We start from the raw sequence: 25,555 nt of genomic DNA, 5'->3' as shown, positions 1-25,555 counted from the left end.
GAACCGACATGACTGTAATTTACCCATGACTTCATTAGGCCCCCCGCTTATCTTTCTGAACGTCTGGTCTCCTGACTCACCACTTGTTTTTGTTTGTTCGTGATGGTCTGAAGTCTTGGAAACATTACCTACGATCTGAGTAATCAGGACTGATGACCTGGGGTGGGTTTTGGAAGGTTGGTGTCAAGCCCTTATTTCAAACGCTGATACTTCTTTTATTTAAAACAGGGAGATTTGTTATCCAAACGCTAGACCTGTTAACTGAAGATCTGGGCCAGGAGCAGGGGGCCGGAAAACATTCTCAGACCATCCCAAACAGTGACGGCGCAAAGAGATTGGGATGTGATTCTGAAACGGGAAGAGCCTTTAGATCAGGCTGGCCTCTGGGCTCCCATGGATCCACCTTACAAGGGGAGCCTTTCTCTGAGCAGGTCCTTCAGATGGAGGCCTGTCCTCCTGCCCAAACTCCACATTAGTCACATTCCAGACCCATCTAGTGCAGCCAGTGGTGGTTGTCCTGGTGTCACCATGGAAACCAAACTGCTACCAAGGGAGGTGGGAACTGGGCTCTAAATCGTGTTGGAAACCACAAAGCGTGTCCTTGAGTGGAGCACTGGGGATCTCCCTGCTCTGTCTTCCCCTTTCCTCATGCAATTTGCCCAGCGTTCTCTTCTGCGTATATTTACTTCCCCTCCCCATTTTGCTGAGGAGGGAACTGAGGCACGGCATGCATGTCCCTGCAGGTGGACAGGATGCCCATGTCAGCCTGCAGCTCTGCAGGCCAAGCTGTGGCCACCCCCTTTCTGAACACCCATGCACATCACATGGAGAAATGGATTTTTGTTCCTTAATGGCTTTACCAGGTCAACTCTCAGGGACTTTTTGATATGTTTAAAAGTTCTATTTTTTTTCTTAGAGTGGTAGAAATCTAGTAAATCTTTATTACTTTCACATGGTTTGAGGGCAAAGTGCCCCGATTTCCATTTTATAGTTTGGGCCACGCAGGGAATGGGGAGAAGGCACATTCAGGATTGGCCCAGAAGGTGAGAGACTGGCTCATTCTCTCCATTTCCAGTTCTGGTTGGCCAGAGTGAAATTCTGCCCATGCCAAGGGGCCCCAGGGGTGTGGGCCTGGGTTTTCTTCTGTTCTCCCTGGACTGAGAACTGAATGAGAGATGGAGTTAGGGAATGATCTTAGGCCATGGGAGGTCATCGAGTCCAGGTTATTTCTAGATAAGGACACTGTCCCCCGGTGGGGAATTGATTTGCATCACAGAGGATGCTAGTAACAGAACAGAGCCTAGACACCGGGCCCCTGCCTTCCTTTCTCACTGGGGCTCCTTGCTCTGTGCCCCGACACGAGTCAGGCATATACCTATGTGCAGACTGCTGGGTATCTATTACTCTCGTTTGATATTAATTGATGGCTTTGTTGTGATTAGTGCTAAGCCCTTCCTGGAGAGGGAGGTGTGGTATGGTCCACATAAACACTGCCAGGTGAGCCGCACACATGACCCACAGGCACCACATGCAGAACTGTCACTGGTACTGGGCTGGCTATTTTAAGTAGCTGTGTTCCATTCAAGCCTCACAACTCACAGAGGCAGTTATTAGCATCCTCGATGCCCAGATCAGAGAAGTAAAGCCACTTGCCCAGGATCACACAGCAAGCAGGCAAGTGGCAGAGTGAAGATTTGAAGCCAGGTTTGGTTGATTTACCAATATTCTTCAGCCACTGTACTACACTGCTGCCTGCCTTTGCAGGTTCAGGAAGATTCTGTCTGAGAGAGAAAGCCGCAAGCCACACAGAGGAAGTCTGTCCCCTGTCTACCTTGAACTTTTGCAGACCTTGTTTTCTGCAAAAATACAATTGCTCAGAACTGGCTCCTAGGGCGTCATGGCTAAGGCCATCATCTAACTCACATTGGTGCAAAAAGTGAAAACACTTCAATTTTTATTATTTCAAATATGAAGTATTTGGCTGTTTGATCATTTTTCTTTTTCATCGTCAGTATGGTTAACGTGTCACTTGGCTGAAGTTTCCCATTTGCACAGACCCTGCCTGCCTGTGTGCTTCCCTCTTTCTGCGGACTGTGACAGGAAGGAGAGATGAAAGTTATTTTTAATTTGGCCACTGAACGAACAACCAAATCTTCCCTTCCAGCAGCCGAGCCTATATGTTTTCTCACCAGGGTATTAATTAGCCGGCTCTGGGAACGGCCAGCCGGGTGGCTCCGGTGGCTCAGCAGCCCTACCAGTCACAATGCCATGGCTCGTGGACGCAGCAGGACCCTGAGGCTTCAGCAGGGAGCGTCCTCCTCCTCAATAAACTCAGACATGGGTACTGGCTAACTTGTTAAACACGTTTATTGGTTTCTTGACAGTAATCAAACACAGTGAGTGACCATTATAAACAAGGAAAGAAAGGCATTCGTTTGTATTTTGTGAGATCCGGCTGCACCTGGAGAGAAAAGACACCCCCTTCCCAGGAATTTACAAGGCAAAGTGCATTCCTTCAAGGGAGCATCACAGTGGGGTAGGGGGATGGCAGTTTTGAAATGCAAGAAATCTGTCGCCTGCTATCTCAGGCTGAAGCTCACTTTGTATGAATGATCGAGCCATGGAGTGGAATTAAAGTTATACTTGCTTAGCAAATGCATTCCTGATTGCCACAAACTCAGTCAAAACTGGCTGCAAATGAACAGAACACATAGATGAAGGAACAAGTGAAATCAAAGAATGCAGTTGCAATGGAGTCAGGGCTTCACCTGTAAGGAAGGAGAACAGACCAAAGGCGGAAAAAATGAAATTAACTTGTTAAACACATTTATTGAGCTGTTAACAATAACCAAACACAATGTATGACCTTTGGAAAACAAGAAACAGCAAATGGATCAGTTATGATCTTGGCAAATCCTACTACAGATATGCGACAAAGGGGAAATAATTCCATTTCTTTATAGTCTGCAGTGATATATATACAATGTGTATCTCTTCAAGGTCTGTCCTTTGCTTTTTGAATTTTTTTTGAGTAAACAGAAGAATCATAATCTAGAAATAAGTGTCCTTGGCCAACTTTGTCTTGGTTCACCTGTCACCAGCACCCTCAGAGGATCCTAGGACACCACCCGAGATAACTTGATGCCAAGAACAAAGTCTGCTTGATGCTGTCGGAGCTGTGTTTTCTCCTCTCTCTCTTTTGGAAGAATTTTGTATGTACAAACGCTGAAAAGTCTCATTGGGTAGATTTATTAGTTCAGGAAAACAGTATCAAAATTGTAATCAGGCTAACTGGTTATTTTCTTCTAAGACCTCTTATGAATGAGCCTGTTTTTTCTGAAACTTGACTTCCCATCTTGAAGGCCATGTTGAGTGTGTCTGTGTGTAGATCTGTTTGCATGTGTTCACATGTGTGTGCGAGTGCTTGTGTGTGTGTGTGTGTGTGTGTGTGTGTCGGTGAGTGTGTGGAAGAGATGTGTTCCTCTGCCATGGTTTTGCAGACACTTTTCATGAAGAAAGGGCCAATCCAAAGAGTGAATGAGGCTTGAGGGAGAGAGGGAGAGAGAAGAAAGAAGGGGGCATTCTAGGTTACATCAATTCACAGTTGTAGCATTTCTTCTTGAGATTCTTCTTGGTCTCGTTCCCTACTTGAGGAGCCATTCATTTACTGGAAAGAGAGAGAAAGGAAAACACACACACAAACAACACAAAACGAGGCATAGTTGAATTAATGCACACAAAGTTTGGGGGCCTTACTCCAAAGGGGAAGGGACGGTTCCGTAAATTATATGTATGTATCCCAACCTCCCCCTCTGCTTCCTCATAAACCTCTAGCCCGAGCTGTCCCATAGGGTTGTTACCAGTCACATGCGGCTACCATAAATTCAATTAATTAAAATGAAAACTAAAAATTTAGTTGCATTGTTGTGCTAGCCACACTTCAAATGTCGGATAGCCACATGTGGCTAGTAGCTACCATACCAAACAAGGTAGATATAGAACATTTCCAGAGTTGCAGAAAGTTCCAGTGGATGGCAGTGCTCTAGATGAGGGTTGGGCAAATGACAGCCCACAGGCCAAATACAGCCTGTGATCTGTTTTTGTCTGTAAAGTTTTATTGGAACATGGCCACACCCATTCATTTACATATTACCTATGGCTGCTTTCACTCTACAACATAAGAGTGTAGCAGAGACTATATGACTCAAAAGCCTAAAGTATTTACCAATTGGCCCTTACAGAAAAAGTTTGCCACCCCTGCTCTAGACTATAAGCTCTGCATGGATGGGGCCCTACCTGTCTTCATCACCACTGTATTCCCATCACTTAGCTAAGTGCCTGGCACACAGTAGGTGCGTCATAACTATGTGTTGAATAAAGGGAAGGCTCAATGAATGGAGTATTTTTCTGGTAGTTCTGGCTGGAAGGGAACAGAAAATTATAGTTTTGACACTTTGCATGTGTCTGACAGAGGAAAAAGAAAGAAGGAGATGCAGGGGAAGTAGGAGAGATGAAGTTGGGGGACTAAGGGGCAGCTGCCTGGTAACATCCATAGCCCCCATATTAGGGCGGCATGTTATTGCTACAAAGGACTTCCCCATCTAGGCTCTCATTTGCTCCTCACGAGTCATGAAGTTGATGGTATAGAGACTGTCATGAAAGAAGACAGGTCCAGAGGGGAAATGAGGTGGCTGGGTTTACCTGGCTTGGTAGTGACAGAACCAAGCCAGGAGCTCAGGTGTGTGGATTCCTTGTTGAAGACATCTCCATGACTCCGTTTTGCCTCCATCTTCCTTTCTATGTTGAGGGTTTACCACAACGATCAACAGACACTTAGCGTGTGTAGGAAGAGAGAGAGAGAGATGGATGTGGACGAGAGGGTTACTGGAGGCAGGAGTCATCTTAAATGTCTCCTTTAGTAGGGATAATAGTCACCTCTAGGGACATAGCACCGGAAAAAGATGTGCCCACACATGTTACCTCATTGGATCCCAATGGCCTGGCATCCAGAGTATTTGCTCCCCTTTTGGGAGAAAGGGGGTGAGAGTCCATTGTGCACATAGCTAAAAGCTTGAATGCTTCTAGCTGTCCTGTTCTAACAGATGACATTGGAAAATCAGCCTCTCTGGGCCCTTGGGTAAAATGGCAATAAAACTGCTGTCTTATGCTAAGCGAAATAAGTCAGAGAAAGACAAATACCATATGATTTCACTCATATATGGAATTTAAGAAACAAAACAAATGAACAAAGGGAAAAAAGAGAAAGAGAAAGAGGCAAACCAAGAAACAGAGTCTTTAAGTACCGAGAACACACTGATGGTTACTAGAGGGCAGGGGGTTTTCGGTAAACTAGGTGATGGGGATGAAGGGGTACATCTGTTGTGATGAGCACCGGCTGATGTATGGAAGTGTTGAATCACTACACTGTACACCTGAAACTAATATCACACTGTATGTTAACTAACTGGAATTTAAATAAAAACTTAAAGAAAAAGAAAAAGGAAAATACCTCCCTGGCTCCCATCAGTTTAAAGTCATGTGCTGTATATACTAGAGGCCTGAGATGAGGTCTGCAACTTTCTGAAATGTCCTTAGTGTAATGATTTGGAACTATTTCTGCAAAAAATATGTATAGAACCCTAGCCAAATATTCTTTCATGGGAGCACTTTCTTCCTTGTGAAGACTGTGTATCCTAGGCAGCTGTCCTAACTTGGGCTCCAATAAAACTTCCTCCCTCCCCCCACTCCCTCCCTCCCTCCCTCCCTTCCTTCCTTTCTTCCTCCCTCCCCTCCTCCTTTTTTTTTCAATGCCCTCTTGCTTGAACTGGAAGGGATTTGAATATTTGACACCCCCTCCCCCATCTCTGTCTCCGTATGTCTATTTCTATCTCTGTCTATCTCGAATGCTACAGAGGTTTTACCAACAGGAAAGCACCATACAAATGGAAGGGGGTGGTCTCACTGTCATTTGTGATCCCAATTCTAATAAGACGACTGAGCCCTGGCGGGGGCCCGCTGCCCTCCAAGCCAGCACACCCACCTCTATACTGAAGCTTCTGGGCTCGGTTGTTCGGACAGTCCTTCCCCTGTAAACTGAAGTTGATGTTGGTGCGGATGCAGCGGTTGCTGAGCGGCTGCACAGGCCTGAAGTTGTCACTCATGCTCAGAAAGATCTGAGACGGCTGATTCTGGCTGAGCAGGCGTAAGGAATGCATCTGCGGGGAGAGACACAGCTCAGTCCCACCTACCCTCCTAACTGCGCTAGGGAGCATGTCGGACTGCGTAGACTGTGTCCAAGCCAGGTGGTCCTGGCTATCTGGGACAGGGCACACGTGAGCGCTGCAGAGACCCGTTTCATGGATTCGGGTGTGCTGCAGGCCTCCTGATGCCTCCGTGCACGGAGTGAGCCAGGCTTCTACCTCACCAGGTCACGCATGTCTCTGAGCACGTCCTTTGCTCTCTCTTAAGCTCAAACATGCCATCTGTCAAAGGAGGAAATCCATCTGGTTGTTCTCCAGGGTCCCTTTTTCCTCTGACACCTCATGGTTCCAGAATTTCCAATAATTCAGGAAATTATTCCCCGCCATGGGTGTTATCCACACCGTAGTGGTTGTTCCAGGGGTCAGAGCTAAATTAAGCTGGATCAATTTGGTTGCTTTTCTGTGACTACGGGGACGGGGCGGCTGGACTAAAGGTTTTCTGCCATGTTCCAGCCCAGGACTGTTTTTAACAGGAAAGGAGGACAAAGAGAATGTGCAATAAGAAGTGAAAGAGAACAGAGAGGACAGACTTCCTGTGAATTCTGGACATCAATTTCTGATCTCAACTTCCATAGGATGCCCCCATATTTCTCGAATACCTCCTTTTTTCTAAGTGAGGTATCTGGAGGGGGTGGCTTGTCACCAAAAGAATCCCAATCAACACAGATAGGACTGGAGACTTCAAATGCTTCAGACTGTTGGGTCATGAGTACATATCCTGTCAAGGAGATTGGATTCTGCTTCCTTTGCTCATCTTCCTTTTGAGTTTTATAGACGATCTTAGAATGTCGGAACTGGAGCAGACGTGACTTACCCCCCTTGTTATAAAGGAGAGGAACTTTCATTTCACATAGTGGGGGTGACAGCTGTGGGACTGCACAGAAAGCCATTGGCAAAGCTCACACCCAGTGCTCAGACCTGGTTCTCAGGTAGTTCAAGGGCATACTAGCCCTGTGAGATGCTCTAAAAATACTTCACGTGTCAACAGTTTGTGAAATGCTCAACATCCCATGCCTCTTCTTGGAGACTGACACATATATTATCAATTTAAAGGCCCTGACAAGTTTCCCAGTAAGGAGATCTATTTATTTATTTATTTATTTATTTATTTATTTATTTATTTATTTATTTAAAATGTAGGCTCCACAGTCAGCATGGAGCCCAACCCAACATGGGGCTTGAACTCACGATGGTGAGATCAAGATCTGGGCTGAGATCTAGAGTTGGATGCTTAACCGCCTGAGCCACCCAGAGGCCTCTATTTAACTTTTTTTAAAATCCAGCCTTTTCAAACATTTTTGGACACACCATCCATTTTGCTCACTTGCTGTTTGAACATAATGACTGTAGTGCACACTTTGGGAACTGACCTTGCTCTCTTTTCTCATTCAGACACGTGGGATGCTTCTACAATTTGTTCATGCTAAGCCTTTTCAGATGCTGGTTTTTCAAACATAGGTGTGGTGATTTCAATTGTGGACCCCCAGAATTCATAAATGGAAGTCCTAACCCCCAGTACCTCAGAATGTGACCTGATTTGGAAATAGGGTCATCACAGGTGTAATTAGTTAAGATGAGGTCTTTGGGGTGGGCCCTAATTCAGGGTGACACAGGTGTCCTTATCAAAAAAGGGATTTGGGCAAAGATGCAGGGGAAGAACGCCACATAAAGATGGAGGCAGAGTGGGCAGTGCTTCTAGGAGCCAAGCAACACCAGAGATTCCTGGCTACCACCAGAAGGACGGGTGTGGAACAGATTCTTCCTTACATCCTCAGAAGGGGCCAACCCTGCTGACACCTTGATCTTAGATTTATAGCCTCCAGAGCTGTGAGCCAGTACGTTTCTGCTGCTTAAGCCACAGAGTTTATGTTACATTTTGTCAAAGCAGTCCTAGCAAACTAATCAATCGGCACTCCATAAACCCAGCCAGTCTTGACATCATCTTCCCCATTAGCTGAAAGACCGCAGAAAAGCTCACCTGCATCCTGGTTATATAGACAGGTTTGTTCATTATTATCCAACTTGCCGTCTCATAGCAGGGTGGGATAGTCATCGACCCATCATACGTAATGAAACTAGAGGTCTCTGGATATAGTTCCTCTATATTAAGTCCCTGTAGTAAATATGCATCATCTAGAGAAGGAAATAAGAAAGACTTAAGAGTTAGGTTTCTTGAGAACGTGCTGGGGTTGCCGACAATTTCTTTTCTTTTCAGACTTCAGAAGACCATATCTGCAGGATAGGCTACAAAAATGAGCACCACGCCCCCGCCCCAATCTCAGTTATTTTCAACAACAAAGGCTTATTTCTTGCCCACATACACGTTAACCCTAGGTTGACTGGGAGCTTCCTCCATGTCATCATCGTCCACACTCTGGGACTCAGGCCCTGATGGCAGCTGCTATCTAGACCCTTATGAGTAGCAATGAGAGAAAGCAACCGAGATGAAGCATATGTTGGCTCTTAACTCTCCCATCCCAGCAGGGGCACATGTCACTTCTCACATTTTGGTAGCCGAAAAGGTAACATGGCCAAGGCTGACATCAGGGATTCAAGGAAGCACATTTCTCTGGCAGGACGGGGCACGGAATATTGGCAAACAGAAGTGTGGTCTACCACGAGGGCACAAGAATGAACCAAGTCCTTGCTTATGGTCCCTGAGACCTAGACCCATAGCGTTAGAGTCATAATGAAATACTCAATTAAAGGCTTCAGGGCTGATTGAAACATTGCCTGGTCGCCATTCTTATTTATTAACATTGTTTAATTAAAAGAACATTAAGAAAACACTTTTAAAAAGAAAAGCAAATCAGGCCAAATTTACCATGAGATTCAACAGTTAAGTCCAACAGCTGATTTCATTTTTGTGGGTCTCTTCCCTATTGCGCCCATGTACACAGCCTTTTCTCTTTTTACACCTACTTGAGATAGTCACATTCATATGCATTTTACTATTAAATGTGCTTTTTCAAGTATGAGAGTGACATAAGTACATATCAGACTATATAGAAAAAAGAGAGACAACAAGAGGATAATCAATACCTCAGTCATCTGAAACAGTGGCCAGGAGCAGTTTGGTCTATTTCATTCTGATTTTTAAATTCAATGCACTGGTTGTATTTCTGTAAACGCTGTAATGTACTGAAGTTTTCAAACACCCACAAATTCCAATGACCCTCTCTCACCCTCCTCCTTTCCCTAGGACCCCTCCCCTTCTTTCTGCACACTCTTCCTCTCTTCTCCTGGCTTCCAAAACACAGTGCTTGGTATTCCTATTTTTCTGGCCATTCTTTCTCAGGTTCTGTTGATTCTCCACCTGCTTCTCTTAGTGTTGACATTTACTGGGGACAAGTCCAAGGCTTTTTTTTTTTCCTTCCTCACTCTGCAGTGAGAAGCCCACCTACATCCATGGCTTCCATTGCCCTCTGTAGCTGGTGACTCCAGATGTAAGTGTCTGGGGATCTTGTCATGAGTGTCTACCACTGTTGTCGGTCCAGGAGGCCCAGGGAACCCAGTGCCTGGCAGGTGGAGGGAAGAGCCTGGCTCCTCCAGTCCTCCTAGATTCTCTCATCCATGTTTCCAACTCCCAGTGGGAAAGGACTAACTCTTCAGCAGTTGACGTAACCTCTCAGGTTTAGGACTGTGCCCGTATAATGGTATAAAAGGACATTCACATACAGCTGGAACCCCACAATGACCTATAAGATTGGTCAGGCAGATAATAACATCCCCATTGACAAGATCAGAGAGGCAGAGTAACCTGCCAAAGGTCAAGAGCTGGCTGGTGACTACAGAGTGGGACCAGTTCTCCCGACTTCCAGCCCAGAGTCATTCATTCACTCAACAGATGTTCAGTAAGCACCAGTTTGTGCTGGGCCTAGGATTAGGTAGGGTCTGGGGAGAGAGCAGTGAACAAGATAAATGCGGTGCCCACCCTCATTCTATTGAAGAGACAGACAAAAACAGCCAAATTAATAAATGCAAGCTCTCCTATCAGGTGGTAATGAGTGTACCTTGGCCAGGCCTGTTCTGACCTTCCGATCCTGAGCATCAGGGAGGCTAATCCATATTCCTGGGCACAGGCCCCCTTCCTTTCCCATCTCTTCCTCCAGAAATTGCTCACTCAAGTTTCTCTGATAAAAAAGAACCATCTCTGCCAAGGGAACTTGAATTTCAGTGCTCCTTCACTCGTCAACGGAATTAAGAACAAATCAACTGATCCAGTTGTTTGGAATGATGTAAATAAAACCGCTGTCTGCCTGCTCCATCCTCAACTCCTCCTCCTGGCCTCGGACCACCCCGAGGGGGGACCTGAACATCTCCAGAGCTATGTCCACAAAATGACCATAGAGGCGGACAGAGTGGTCAAGCTGAATTTGGAGGCCAGCGCTAGGAGGAAGGTCTTTCTTTCAATTTGCATTACATGTGTCCACCCTCCCATCCAAAGACCAGGGAATCCAGACAAGCCCAGGAGAGACGCCGTGATTGGCATATGGCTGCCCTGGGGGTCCGCACTCTGGCCTGTGGGGTCAGATACTTCCCTGACAAAGCCACGGTGTCCAGAGCACACACCAACGTGATGCTCCTTGGGAGTCACGTCAGACATCAACACAATAAGCTTCTGTTGAATAGCCATCATGTGGCTCTGTTTCTTAAGCCCCTAATATGTGTCAAGCACAATGCTAGGTATAGGTGAGCAGGATGTAATTAAATGAATGCAGCAAGGAGCCAGAGACAGTGACATGGATCTGCACTGGGTACATTGAGAGGTTGTCATTTCTGCCTGGGGGTGGCACTCAGGAGAGTATTAATCGAGGAGCTGACCTGAACTGCATTTTGAACGACAGGAGGTAATCAGTGTGTGGCTGGCAGCAGGTGGCTGTCAAGGGCACCATAGACATTTCTGCCAGGGAAAGAACTGAGGATGGAGAGAGAGATGCATGTGGGCTAGGGGTCGGAGTGGTGCTGGGGAGCTGCAGGGGTTGGGGGGAGGGGTGTTGTGTGAAATGAAGCCGGCAGTGGGCACAGGCCACACCCGGGAGGTCCTTCTCTGCGCTGTTGGGAGTTGGGGCTTCCTCCTGTAGGCAATGCGAAGCCACTGAAGGGTTTAGAGCAGGAGAGTAGCAAGATCAGATCTGCACTTAATGGTGCCTGTTCTCACGGCGCTTTGGCCCAAAGATTAACATATTGAATGAGAGAAGGAAGCATCTTGCACATCTTTATTAAAGGTCAATGTGATTTGTTTAACCAAGCTTGCACGCAGAGCATATTGGGTACTCTAGCATGCTGCTATTATTGTATTTTATTTTATTTGGGGCGGTGGGGAGGAGGGAAGGAAGGAGGTGGTGGAGCGAGGGGCATTCCAGGCATGACTGGAATAAAGGAAAAGAACACTTCTGTTTCTCTGAAACCAGAAGCAGCCTCTGTGTTGCATCCATATTCGAGGCAAGTGTTGGTGTGTGTGGGTGGTGGGGGAGGGGCAGGCGAGGAGCAAGATGCTATGTTCGGGGATGTAACCCACACAGTAGGGTAACAGCATGCTCCCAAAACACTGCTGTGCCCGTATCCCAGACACCACCTGCTGGGGTCCTGCTGGGAGATTCCTCTTCGCCCACGTCCCCTGAGAGATGCAGTGCTCCATCGGGGAACTCGGGTAGCTTGAGAGCAGTTCCACCCTCCCGCGATCCTCACTCACCACTTGGTTTTACACTTCACCTTTTGCCCTTCTCCTTCTTCTTCCTTCTCCTCCTTTCTTCTTCTTCTTCTTCTTCTTCTTCTTCTTCTTCTTCTTCTTCTTCTTCTTCTTCTTCTTCTTCTTCTTCTTCTTCTTCTTCTTCTTCAAGATTTTATTTGTAAGTAATCTCTACACCCAATGTGGGGCTCGAACTCACAACCCTGAGATCAAGAGTTACGTGCTCCACCGACTGAACCAGCCAGGTGCTCCACCTTTTTGCCTTTTTTGTTTCCTTACGCTCCAGAACTTGGAAAGACCCAGTGTGAAGAGTGTGAGCATTGGACTCAGACCTGAGTTCGAATGCTGAAGCTGCTGCTCACCTTCCGTGTGACTTTGTGTGTGCAAGTAACAGCGTGAGCCTCAGTTTCCACATCTGTAGTATGCAGATGGTTGGGGTAGCCATAGGACTGAATGTATATGTCCCCCCAGAATTCATATGTTGAAGTCTTAACCCCTTAGGTGACAGTATTAGGAGGCAGGGCTTTGGGGAGATAATTAGATACGAGGATGGAGCCCTCATGAACGGGATTAGCACCCTTATAAAAGGGACCCCAGAGAGTGCTCTCACCCCTTCATCCTTGTGAAGATTCAACAAGATTTCTGTAACCCAGGAGAGGGCCCTCGCCAGAACCCACCCATACTGGCATCCTGATCTCAGAATTTCAGCCTCTGGAACTGTCAGAAGTAAGCGTCTGTAGCTTGTAAGCCACCCATCAATGTAGTTTGTGAAAGCAGCCCAACCTGAGACAGAGTACTTGCCTCCGAGTTGTTTGAAGAACAAATAAGATCACACTTTTCAAGTACAGATGGTTCCCCAACTCAGGATAATTCAATTTATGATTTTTCAACTTTATATTGGTGTGAAAGCAATACTCATTCAGTAGAACTCATACTCTAAGTTGCAAATTTGGCATCTTTTCCCAGGCCAGCAATAGGTGGTAGGATCTTCTTCCGTGAGGCCGGGCAACGAGCTGAGCCTCCCTGTCAGCCCCTGGATCGTGAGGGGTCACAGCCGGTAACCTCCAGCCATTCTGTACCCACGCACAACCATCTACATTCTGTTTCTCACTTTCAGCGCAGTATTCAATAAATTACATGAGATAATCAACACTTCATTATAAAATAGGCTGTGTGTTAGATGATTTTGCCTAACTGTAGGCTAATGGAAGTGCTCTGAACACGTGTAAGGTCAGCCAGGCTGAGCTATGATGTTCAGTAGGTGAGGTGTATTAAGTGCATTTTTCACCTAAGATATTTTGTTTTTTTAAAAAAGATTTTATTTGTTTATTTGACAGAGAGAGACACAGCGAGAGAGGGAACACAACAACTAGGGGGAGTGGGAAAGAGAGAAGCAGGCCTCCCACTGAGCAGGGAGCCCGATGTGGGGCTCGATCCCAGGACCCTGGGATCATGACCTGAGCCGAAGGCAGATGCTTAATGACTGAGCCACCCAGGTGCCCCTCACCTAGGATATTTTCAACTTATGATGGGTTTATCAAACGGAACTCCAGGATGACCTCTTCCCTGGGATAGGCTCTGCTTGACCTCCCTGAGGTCTCCTGGCTCGCTCCAGCTGGGTTAGTGTCTTCCTTTCTCATCATATTTGTTGAATCAGCTTGCCAATAATAACTTACTATTTAAATGTCCCCGCCACCCTGCGAGCTTTTGGGAGAAGGGCTTCTGTCTTTGATCTCTGAATCCCTAGGCTTCCGCCTGGGGCCCACCATGTACTGGGTGTTCAAGGAACATTGATTGGATGATCAGTAAGACAGTTTCTGCCCAGCAGCTCCACCTGGTGATGGTGCTGGGCAGAAACTAAAGGAAGAAGAGGAAACATCATTTGTCAGGTGATGGGGAAAGATCTCTGAGGCTCCAGTCCGTACCACTAGCTTAAATACATATTGGCCACTCCTCTCCCCAAATAGAGCCCCCTCTCCCCCCCAGATATCAGGGCAGGAGTGAGACTGGTGCCTGTCTCCGTCTGGCATCACCGTGTTACTACACCAAACACTTACACTGCTGTATTTACATTGCTGAAATTGGTGTAATGTCTGTCTTCACGGTTCCCCACACTCTGCCTCGGGCTGCCATTAAGTCAGTGTTCCAGCTTTTAGGGATTGGAATTTGAGAACCACAGGCCACCTTTTTACATCTTCTATTCTCCCCATGGAGACTTGCTTGGTGTATTTGGCGGAATAAAGGCCATGGAAGCCAAGAAAAGAATATGGGCAAACCCCGCGGTTTCCAGCCCTGGGGTCAAGGAACACTGGGGTGGGTTCCATGACTGACCAGGTCAGGAACGAAGTATGACCCACTTCCACTGTCTGTGCAGCCACCAGCGGAAAACCATCAGTGTGTGCATGTCACCATTATCCTCTGGGCTCTGAGACAGAAAGGAGGCTAAGAACGAATGTGCTGGGTGGTGGGTTCTGCTCACCAAACTCTCATGGATCGATACATTCATCAGTAAGGATGGCAAAGATCTAGAGGTCAGAGTTGTTTGTGGATAGAGAGATACAGATTTGAGGGGAAGCTCAGAGGCCAGTGGGGGTGGTCCGTTTGGTTGAAGGATATTTATTGAAAGGAAGAAGTTCAAATAAATTTTCATGTTTAAAGAGAGGTTTTCTTTTTTCTTATTTTCTCCATTTTTCTGCCTTATCTTTTCTTATCATCTTTCCATCCACCTATCTTTGAATTATCCAACTGTCATATGAGAATGTAGCTTAGAGGGGGCAAAGCCCTGGACTTCAACCACGAATCTTAATCTGAGTCTAAGTTCCAGTTGTGGTTTTGCCAGGAACTTTCCTCTTCCTTCGCAGCTAAGTCCCGTAACCTCTTACTGTGGGCACCAGACTATTCTGGATAATTGCTCAAGTCATCTTCAGGTGAAAAAAGTCCATGGACCCCCAAACATCCTTCAACATAAACAAGCTTCTGTAGACATATTTATCCTCGGTCCGTCCACCTTCTATAATTCTTTATGTGTTGGCTACATCTCTATAGTACGGGAAGACCCCTGGGAGAATCACCAGGGATAGAACAGTTAGGTGCAGCTGGTACCCGATTTTATTCTTTCAAAGGACTGGAGAAGTTGACAGATGTGTGCTTTTAATTTTATGACATGCTCTTGCTGAATCTGTGATTTATCTTATACTGAGTTCTCAGTGATGGATACAACCCTTACGCTGATTTTTTTCTTTTTTTTTTTAAGATTTCATTTATTTATTTGACACAGAGAGAGAGAGAGAGAAGGAGAAAGAGAGAGAACAAGCAGGGGGGAGGAGTAAAGGGAGAGGGAGAAGCAGACTCCCCACTGAGCAGGGAGCCTGACCCTGGGCTCAATCCCAGGACCCTGATATCATGACCTGAGCTGAAGGCAGATGCTTAACTGACTGAGCCACCCAGGCGCCCCGCTTCTTCCTTTTTTTAGTAAGAAAATGTCCTATGACGACATGCCTAGGACTGCAGAGTGGGGGAATCTTTCCCTTGGTCTGAGCTTCAATGGCAGTCTCTGTTAAATGTGTCGTGTTTACTTATGTGAACCACTGAGAGATGTAACACCGCCTGGCTCCCTGCTTATGAAGTTCCCGTTCAGAGAGAGCAGTTCCAATGAGCAAACGACACGGCGGTTCCAGAGATCGATACCGGGCTGGCTTCTGATCAATAAGGAACTATTTGGCAATTTTCTCATATGGAATGACATTTCCTCTTGTAATCCGAGGCAAATCCGAGTGAATTGAAGAAAGGCAATTACCAAAGAATAAAGTAAGATGATTTTTTTTGTTGTATACAAACAATCGGTGAAAAACAGGACCCCCCAGAATTGGATTCGTGGAGGGAACCCCTCCTTTCCTGTCCCTCGCTTCCTGGAGTTAGCACTTAGATTGCAGCATGGCAAGTGGTTGCTACATTTCTCATTCTGTGAAAACATTTCCAAAGCCAGTCTTTTGAAATGAAAGTACAAGTTCCATTAAGCATAGAGAAAGGTACCAGAAGCAATATGCTTCAACTCCCCGGTGATACTTCGTCACACTGAACACTGCACCTCTCTGAGGAGCGGGTGCCCAGAACACTTCCCAAGGACCTGAGAGGTATAAGGCAGTTACAAGTTGCTCTGTCCTTGCCGATGCATTCGTCTTTTAGCCAGGGTCAGGGCAGGGGCCCAGAGCAGAGTTATAAAGAGGCGAGACAGAAAAAAAAATGTTTTAAGGGGCTCATACTGTGTGTCAAAAACATGCTTAAAATCTCTCCTCTGAGTGCCTTCGGTTGTGTGTCTTTTTTTATTTCCTTGGGCGGAATATATTAAGACAATAGCAGGATCTTTTTAAATTTGAAATCTGGGATCTTTTGGATCCTTATTGGGCTGAAGTTCACCACTGTATTTACAATCTATGAAATGAACGGAGTATGTGAAATTGAAAGAGAATGAAACCACCGAAATGAAACACTGTCCTAGGACGACATCGGAAGAAAGCCTGCATTTATATGTAATGTTCTAATAAGTACTCCCTGTTCCCCATTTAAGAAGGCTCTTTGCACTCCATTAGTTACTGGTTTCACCCTTGAAAATATCATAAAATCTTTAAAAAAAAAATAACGCCAGCTCGATGAAGTCAGGTGGATACTAAAATGATAAGAATGTTACCTTTCATGCAACTGGAGCTCTGTAGCTGCTAATTAACACAAGGAAAATGGAGAGATATTGGCATTCTTGCAATATACCACATTAAAAAATTAAAATACTTCATAAGTTACTGATATCTCCTCCAGAAATCCATTCAGAAAATCCATTTTTCAATGTCATGATTTCAGTCTTGACCCTCAGTCTATTGAAGGGGAATTTAACTTTAATAAAATGGATTTTCTTTAGAAGACTTTCTAAATTCAGCCTGAAATTAATTCTGGCTGGTCTTTTCCATTGTCGGTCCAGGTTCGTGAGAGTGTTTTATAAGATTTTCTCAGACATATGAAATCTAAGCTTACAAGGCCTAGTAGAACCTCACTAGGCCATTACTATCCACTGCATGGCTTCATTGACAGGAGCTGTGCGTTATTTAAAGTAAGCCGTATTGTGTGCCCAGTATTGTATTCACCGCAAACAGTTTTTATTTGGCATTATAGTGACCTATCTCCCACCCTTCAAGAAGCTGAATTTGACCACCATGCACCTTTGGACGATTTAGGAACGCACAAAACAATACACCTCGTTTATACCAGGCATTGTCTAGGCAACTGACTGATTGCCTTGCTTAATTCTGACCCCAACCCTCTCAATATCAGGATAATTATCCTCATTTTACTGATGAGTAAATCATGATTTCAGAGTCGTTAAGAAACTTGCCTGAAGTCACACAGCCAAGGAAGTGGTAGAGCCAGGAGCCCAGGTCTGCTTCATTCCATCTCTCTTTGCTAGAGCACATTGCTTTCCGTGAGTACGGTGGTTTCACCACCGTGGTATCTGGCTTCCAAAATTTCCAGTCCTTTTGGCAAGATTCTCCTTCTTGTTTTCTTTTACTGATTCCCTGGCATTGATTTTCTTAACTGGCTCAATAGAATGATTTTGCACAATTCCTTTTTCTCCTAGTCCTCTAATCTGTGACCACCTCAAGCAAATGGGCTGTGTACCTACTAGGTACCATTGTGGTGATTCCACCCCATGCTTCCATGCTTGCTCCCACTCACCTGTACCTCTCCAGCTAGTTGATGAGACAGACATGCAAGAGCCTCTTCCAGGGTGGGATTTAAAAGATATCTTTAGAAATGATTTGCAATCCTAAGTACGGGTATTTGAGCTGCTCTTTCAAAAATGAGGAAATGTCCCGCCTCTCTCCTCTATTTATTCTCACTCATGATTTCACCCAGGTTTAAATGCCATCTGGATCCCAGTGACTTCCACATTTATATATGCAGTTCTCTCTCCTCAAATCCAGACTCATATATCCAACTGCCCACGCTTCACCTCTTCTTGGATGCCCAACAGACATCTCAAGCTTACCACGTTCGAAACTTCTCATTCCCTTCCCCACCCACGAATACGCTTCATCACAGCTTTCCCCAGCTCCGCTGATGGGAGTCTTCCCTCCAGATGCCTGGGCTAAAGCATTACAGTCATCCTTGACTCCTCTCTTTCTTTCACATCATAAATCCAATCTATTGAGAAATCTCGTGGCTCTTCCTTCAAAATATACCCCATCATTTCTCACCGCCCCTTTCACATTGGCCTGGGATCATGATTGACATTGTTGAATCATTGGGATGGTTGCAATTATCTGCCAGCGTTGACCCTTGCCCCTCTACAGCCTCTTTCCAAATATGCAACCACAGTGATCCTTGTTAGCAGATCTTAGATTCCCTGCTCAAAGTCTTAGATTGATTTCTCATTACAATGGCCTCCAAGAGAAAGACTGATAGGGAGGATTGACCCATCTGGAACAAAAGTCTACACCTTCTCAGGTAGTGAAGGCAGTGCCACTGTGTCCTTCTGGATGATGCTGATTCCCACCAGTGGTTCCATGCCAAGGCACAGGCAGGAGTGGCAGAGAGCTTGGAACAGGATGAACCTGAACTTTCAACATGCCCACCAGCTCTATGGTTAGTTTCTGTCTCTTCCATTTCGCAAACAAATGCAAAAAGCGAGGAGATGGCTCTTGAAACTGAACCGAAGTTAGAATTAAGAAAAAAGGCATGCTGCCCAGTTTCATGCAATGCACAAGTATCATCATTACAACTAATTTTAAGACCTCGGAGCTAAGGTTTTCTCTATCCCTAGAGAGGAAACATGATGGGAAGATGGGGGCACAGAAAAGTTCCCAGGAGGACCTGTGCTTGAATCCTTGCTCTCTCACTATGGAAGTCTAGATTATTGGTCAGGAAGTGTTCACTCCCATCCCACCCCCACCTCCATGGGCGGATTTTGATATTGGGCTTGGCCATGTCTCTTGCTTTGGTCAGTTAAGAGGGGATGGAAATGACGGTTTGTGAGTTTCAAGCTTAAGCCTTACGGAACATCACGTATTTCTGATCTCCACCATGAGAAGTGCTTGCCATGGCTATCTACCCAATCCCAGAAAAGCAACAGCCATGTGGAGCCAAGCTGCCCTCACTGACCCATAGACCCACAGCTGCAACGGGAGAAATCAGTACTTCCTATTGAATGCTTGTTCGCTGTGCAGAAGTTGCTGACTTATACAGCTGCTTACTAAATGGGTGTTCTTGCCAAATCGCTTCCCTTCTTCAGGTCTCGGTTTCCTCATATGTAAATTGGGATAGCAATCAGACCCACTTTGAAGGTGGGTACTTTCCCCAGGTGGGTGCCTAGTGAAGGTGAGCACCAGGGAAGGTGCTGCCGGTAAAGCTATCAGCACAAAGCCTGAGATGTGGGAAGTGCTCAGTGTTGCTTCCTTACTCCTCATGCTCAGCACGTGGCAGAGTAGGTACCATGTCTAAGTGAGTGGGGCAAGTTGAAGCTATGCTGGGGTGGGATTCTGGGTAGCAGCAGAGTGGGTGGGGGTCCAGGTCAGGTGTCCCTGGGTAATGTGGTTGGGTGGCCCTGGGGGCAGGGATCAATTTCTTTCACTCTTACTCAGAAGTATGGAAGCAGGGGACTCTGATAGATGCCCCCAAGCAGGTAGTGATGTCTCCCCTGGGGAGGCTTCTGGGCTTGTTTCCCATCCATGATTCCCATTCACTAGGAACATCCCCTACTTGCCACCAGGCCAATCTTCCACAGGCTGGCTGCCTCGGGGAGTTTAGCGGATGGAAGAGTGCTGGTGCTCTCCTGCTGAACAAATCAATCCCTTTCAGCCATGGTGTCCTGGGCATAGCGGGGTCGAGGCCATTCCCACTGGTAGGGCCATCATTATCCTTGCGGTGTGTGATAAAGGTGCTACCGGGAACAACTCCCTTATTGCCCAGAGTGTAAGAGCACAAATAACTGCGATTAGGAGGTCTAAAGCAGTTACCTCTCCCCATGTGGGGTCTCTTTGTCTTGCTTTCATTCCTTTTCTTTTTCCTTGGCCATGACTGAGGGAGAAGGGCTGCTCCCACTGCCTTCCATTTGCATTTCTAGGGCATTTCTTCAAATAGGCTTCTGCCTAAACTCCTTGGAAGGCTTCAAGACCCTTCAAGATCTGGACCCAAACCACCTTTCCTGTCACTCCCTCTGTCCCTGTCACTGCTATGGCAGGGGCCACTCATGCCTCCATTAATTCAGGCCCTACCCATGGTTGTCGTGTATACTATGGGCACTGCAATGAACTGCTGAGGAAGGCAGAGTTTCTCCCCCTGAGCTCTTCACAGTCCTTGTAATGCTCTCTTCACCTTGGATGTTGCTCCCTGTGCTTGGAATGTCCTCCCTCCTTCCCTCTCTTTTTCCCTCCTTCTGGCCTACCTTCCTGCCTGCTTTCCTGTCTTCCTGCCTTCCTTCCTGCCTGCCTTCCTCCTTCCTCCCCCTCCCCCCTCCCCCTCTCCTCATGTCTCTCTCTCCCCAGCAGGTAGTTATTCATCTCTTCAGTCCTTACTGAAATGGCACGCGCTTCGTGCAACCCTGCCATGTATTCTAAGCAGATCTGCTGTGATCCCAAAGAATTCTCTTTAGAGTTTTTTACATCGTGCTTGTTACATAAATGTCTCTAATGCACTACAATCTGTCTCCCCACCTAGAGAGTGAGGACCTTGTGGACAGAAAACTTGTTCTATTGATCTAGCTCGTGGCACCCAGGAGCCACTCAATAAATATCTGTGGAGTGAGTGAGCGAACAGCTGAATGAAGGTCTTGGGTTTTCACACTGCTGCCCACTTCAGCTATCGCCGAAGCGCGTCCTTCTCGGTTCCCATGGAGCTGACGGGACGGCAATCAGCATGGACGCTTCATTCCAAAGAGATGAAGCTGGACTTTCCCTCAGCCGAAAAATGGCCATCTGCCATTGGTCCCAACGAGACCTGTGTTGGCTCTCCAGCCCCTTGTTTGCACCAGAACTGGGACCTGTTCCTGAGGAAGGCCACCCTTCCATAGCATGGACCCCCGTGGGTCGGCAGCAGCCACGTCCCTTAACGTGAATCAGACCCGTGTTGGGCGTGGGGCGGGGAGGAAAGTCCCATTAACAATTGACTCTGCAGCTGGCAATCTGTTAGACTGGGCGTTGGGGCTTAATGTGCGATTTCATGGCTTTTCACAGTCTCTACACAGCAAATTCGAGATGATTTGAAAACACTTTATTTAATTTTCATGCTTTTTTAATCAAAAAAGTTAAAAAGACTAATAATATTTTATGGGCAGTTATAAAATGTGCTATTTGCACATGAGACAGAAATGCCTTCCTTAGATGAGCAACCCGAGTGTGCACTGGGGCTTTGGTGAGGAAGGGTGCGCTGGTTTGGAGACAACTGATTCTTTCAGGTGATGTCCATTGAGGTGCCCTGGGATTCTCCAAGTTCATTCACCGCCCCACACCCCAACCTTTTCATGTGGAAGTGACTCGGCAGTGAGCACCTTGTGGGGAGGGCTGGGGTTAGGCCATCTTTACGTTTGGGGAGCCTCGCCTGGTGTTTGTCACGGGCAGGGGTACAGAAAATGTTTTCTGAATGAATGAAGGAAGGAAGGAGGGAAGGGTTCTCCATACTCTCCCTCCAGCAGTCCAAGAGGAGACCTGAAGGCATTCACTCTTTTCCCCATCGCCACCGGGAGCAGAAGCAGCAGATACAGCTGAGCTCCTCGATTGGCGGAAGGGCACTCCGAGGGGGTGTGGGTATAAGAATGTTGGCATGCTGCTTTTTACTTTGGTGAAATCATTATTTACCTATTGCTTAATTCAAAATCCCAGACCCAGACGGACCCTAGAAACTGGAAGTTCAATTTCTTCACTTTACAGATGAAGAAACAGTTAACATTGAAGAAGCTCCTTGCTTAAGGACAAAGTTGGGACTTGAATCCCACTTTCCTGCTCCCTCCTAATTAGTTAAAAAATATTTTTTTCCTTGTACTACTTCTTTTGTCTCTTGGCATGAGCTAATAAGCCTTTCCCAACTTCTGGGATTGCTTTGGGAGAAGTAGCACCTTTTTCCTTCTTCTCCTTTCAACTTTGCACAGCACTCCCTTTTCTGCTTAAGGATTCTGGGGATAAAACACTCTGGAAACCCAAAGAAATGGACAGAGTCCTCTAGAGCAGTGGATCACATATAGCAGTGCAGAAAGATGCCTCAGCCTGAAAAGGGGGACCCAGCGACACAGAGAGGGAGATTTGGTCCAGCTCTGGAAATGTTGAGGTTGGATCCAAACTACCTGGTGAATGCTTTTTCAATCATATAACTGGCGAAGCCCCGAATGTGGCTAGCTGACATGGTGGAGTTTGTCAGCTAGTAGAGTCCCCCAGCTCATTACCAATCCATGAGATAACGATGACCATCCTCATAATAATCATTATTGCCTTAGACAGGCGTGGATGACAAAGGCACCGCGGGGACATTCTTTTGAAATGAACTGTTTCTTAGCCAACCCTGACTCTCCAGAGTGACTTTCTAGAGAATTAAAGGATCATGAAGCTGAAAGAGGCCCTCTGAGATCATCAGTTCTGGCTTGCTACCTTCAGACAGGACTAACCTTTACAGAATAGTTGTTGTATAGGAAATCGAACCAAACTTACTTTTATATGTTATTCTTGTGATAGTATCTCTGTTGAGCATTCGATTAAGAAATGGGTTTGATGAATCAGAAACCTAGGAGAAAAAAGAAAATATTAATGACTAGGCAGTGCTATCTCGGAATAAATACTGCCTCCTTGCATTCACTTATTCATTCATATTCATTGAGTGCCTACCATGCGCCAAACAGCATGGTGGCTGGAAATTCAGACATTAAATGCACACACTCTACTCTCAAGAAATCCTAGTCTAGAGAAAGAAGACAGGTGAGTAAATGAATGGTTATAATAGAGTGTGAAGATTGCTATGATAGAGTTGCAGGCATGATGATATTAGGGGAAGATCACCCACGTGGGGAATCTGGGGAGCTGAGTGAGCTGGGTCTTGAAGGATGGGTGGAAACTACAAGGTGCTTTGCTGGTAGAATGTGGAAAGGAAGAAGCGTAAGGAAAAAATTGCATCCAGAGGATCTGTGCATATGGACGTGAGAGAGTGAGAACTAGTTATGCTCCGGCAAGTACTTCCACGTAGCTGTTACTGAGGGTATGGGGTGAGGATGGAGGGTGAGGCGAGAGAGGTAGGCAGGGGCTAGCTCATATCAGGCTTTGAATGTCATGGGAAGATATTTAAGCTTCATTCTGAAGGGATGAGGAACCATCAAAGAGTTTTAAGTAAAGGGTGGGGAGTGACATTTTAGGAAGGGGACAGTTATTCCTAGACAGTGAGAGAGAAAGAATACCCAGAATAGTGGTATCAGGGGATGAAAAAAAAATCTCTAAGAAATAATTTAGAACCTTATATAATTGCTTATTAAAAGAATCAAATATATCATAAGCCATGCCATTGTGTCAACCAATCATCCATCCATCCATCCATCCATCCATCCATCCATCCATCCATCCATCTATCCATGCACCCATACATCCAATAAATATTTACTAAGTGCCTATTAGGGGCCAAACATTGTACTAGATGTCCAGGGATCAGTTCCCATTTTGTGTCCATGCCCTCAGGTCTCCAAATTCCTTCTTTGGGAGAACAAGGCAAGGTTCAAGGGGCTCAAGCCAGAGGACCACCATTTGGAGATTGTGATGTGCCCCCACATAACCGTGTACACTGTTTCTTAACAACCTCCCTTCTACTCAGTCTTTTCCAAGGCACATGGGTTCATCTCAGTCAGTTCTCTCCTACCTCTCTCAGCTCTGCTCTGTAATTTATGCCTCAGCTGTTAATCGGATGCTGTGACACATCAGCATTTTAAATCTGATTTATTCTGAGGGTTGGAAAAATTGCAGCAGATGATTATTATTATTAGATAAGCAACAGGTAATTTTTAGTTTGGAGAAAGCACAGACTGTTTATTTTCCCTCCATCTGTCTCTCCTTTCCCACACAGTTTCCTGGATGTGTTGTGGTGCGACACACACTGCGGGGGGTGGGGGAGAGTGGTGGGTGAGAATGCTTAGTGGAGTTTGTCAGAGCCACCCCCAAATGGAGAAAAGTCCCAAAGCAAACACTGTTGCTCCCCAGAAGCTTTAGTGTCAAATTTAGCTTCTCCTTTGACCTCCTCTTTGGCCATTTAAAACATGGCTTGAAGCCGCCTGTTTGTGCCAATTCACATGGAAGGAGAGAAAAAAATATATTGTCATGGCTAGTAAGGAATCTGCCATGCCCCTTAATCGGGTGCCTTGGGCTCCTGGTATCCGATGAGTCTGGGCAGCACTAATGTTGGGACTGGACCTTTTGAACTGATTAAAAATAACAGAAAAATTTCCAGAGTGCACACAGATGATTTGTGGGCTTTGGTGTGTTGGTGGCGTGGGAGGGAGGATAAAGTACGTACTTGGTATAAGTGAGCTTAAGTGGGAAGTTAATGGTGTGTGATTGAGCAGTAATTACAGCCAAATCTCAGTTCCCTGTGGTCATGGTAAGGATGGGGGATTAAGAGGGGACAGAGATAAATAAAACCCACAGATATACAATTCTCTTATTTTAGCCAACAACTCCAACCCTTCTATGGCTCAGTTTTTGGCCAGGGTGCCTTCTCTAGGGATTCAGCTGACCCAGAGGAGGGGCCTCTCATTTTCTGTGCCTGCCTACCCTGCAGTGATCTTTGCTGGGAAGGAGGGGGGCGGCCAGAAAGATCAGAAGGAGGGGGAGGACCACCAGAGGTTGGGTGCTCTTAGAGCCAAGGGCTCTGTTCATCTCATATCTAGGCACGTGCTTAGCATAGGAAGGGCCCATGTTCCACACTTAGTTGGTGTTTTGGGATGAGTGAGTGACGAGTCTCAGCTTGGATAACTCACTGTGGAGCATCTGGGAGTTGATTAAGTTGGACAAAAATAGAAATGCTGTGACTTATTTTGAGATCCAGCGAGAAAGCTTCAGGTTTGCTCAGGGAAAGAATGGAAGTGTCCCTAGGGGGCCAAACTGGCCTGAGAAGATGCAGGAGCTGGCCCCCAAAATTTCACTGACTGCAGGGGTGGGGACCTAAGTTCCTCCCAACAGCCCACTGGGACACAGCCAGGACCTGCGTCAGTAATCTCCCTGCAAGAGCTTGTGAAACACGCCCATGGTCTGCTGTTGAGGAGGCTAACTTCCTGGCGTATCAATCACCCTGTCAGCTGGAATGTGCCTGAGCTTCTGGGATGACATCCACTGACTCGAGTGCTTTGAGCAAAGTGCGGCACAGTCAGGGGCCTAGGCTGAGGCACCTGCCAAAGGACAGGCGGTGTTGGGTGCTCAGGTTGGCCGACATGGAACCCAGGCACTGGGAAGGCCAACGAGGGAGGTGAGCTCCTGGACACTCACAAGGCAATACTGTGACATATCTGCAGGCTTCCCAGCAATGAGCATGGCCCAGGATGAATGCACAGGTTGTATCAATGTCATGATTGAGGCTGGTTGAGGGAGATAGAGTTTGT

General features: G+C 46.4%; 1 protein-coding gene across 3 annotated transcripts in view; it reads right to left on the bottom strand.

Annotated features, from left to right (window-relative positions):
* Positions 1-2,349: 2,349 nt before the first annotated feature.
* CA10 (carbonic anhydrase 10) overlaps positions 2,350-25,555 on the bottom strand; it is a 540,464-nt gene continuing 517,258 nt past the window's right edge. For 2 of the 3 annotated variants that reach the window (XM_027568021.1, XM_027568020.2), the window contains exons 7-10: positions 22,635-22,707; positions 8,239-8,393; positions 6,041-6,215; positions 3,515-3,667 (exon numbers count right to left, since the gene is read on the bottom strand). In XM_027568021.1, coding sequence (XP_027423822.1) covers positions 3,645-3,667; positions 6,041-6,215; positions 8,239-8,393; positions 22,635-22,707 — 426 coding nt within the window. In that variant the 3' untranslated portion in view covers positions 3,515-3,644. Of the gene's footprint in view, positions 3,668-6,040; positions 6,216-8,238; positions 8,394-22,634; positions 22,708-25,555 lie in introns of all 3 variants that reach the window. The other variant, XM_027568019.2, reaches the window with a different exon arrangement.

The sequence above is a fragment of the Zalophus californianus genome, chromosome 16 (genome assembly GCF_009762305.2).
Source record: "Zalophus californianus isolate mZalCal1 chromosome 16, mZalCal1.pri.v2, whole genome shotgun sequence".
Lineage (NCBI taxonomy): Eukaryota > Metazoa > Chordata > Mammalia > Carnivora > Otariidae > Zalophus > Zalophus californianus.
Note: the sequence above shows the minus strand (reverse complement) of the source record. Positions and strands in the feature narration are given on the sequence as shown.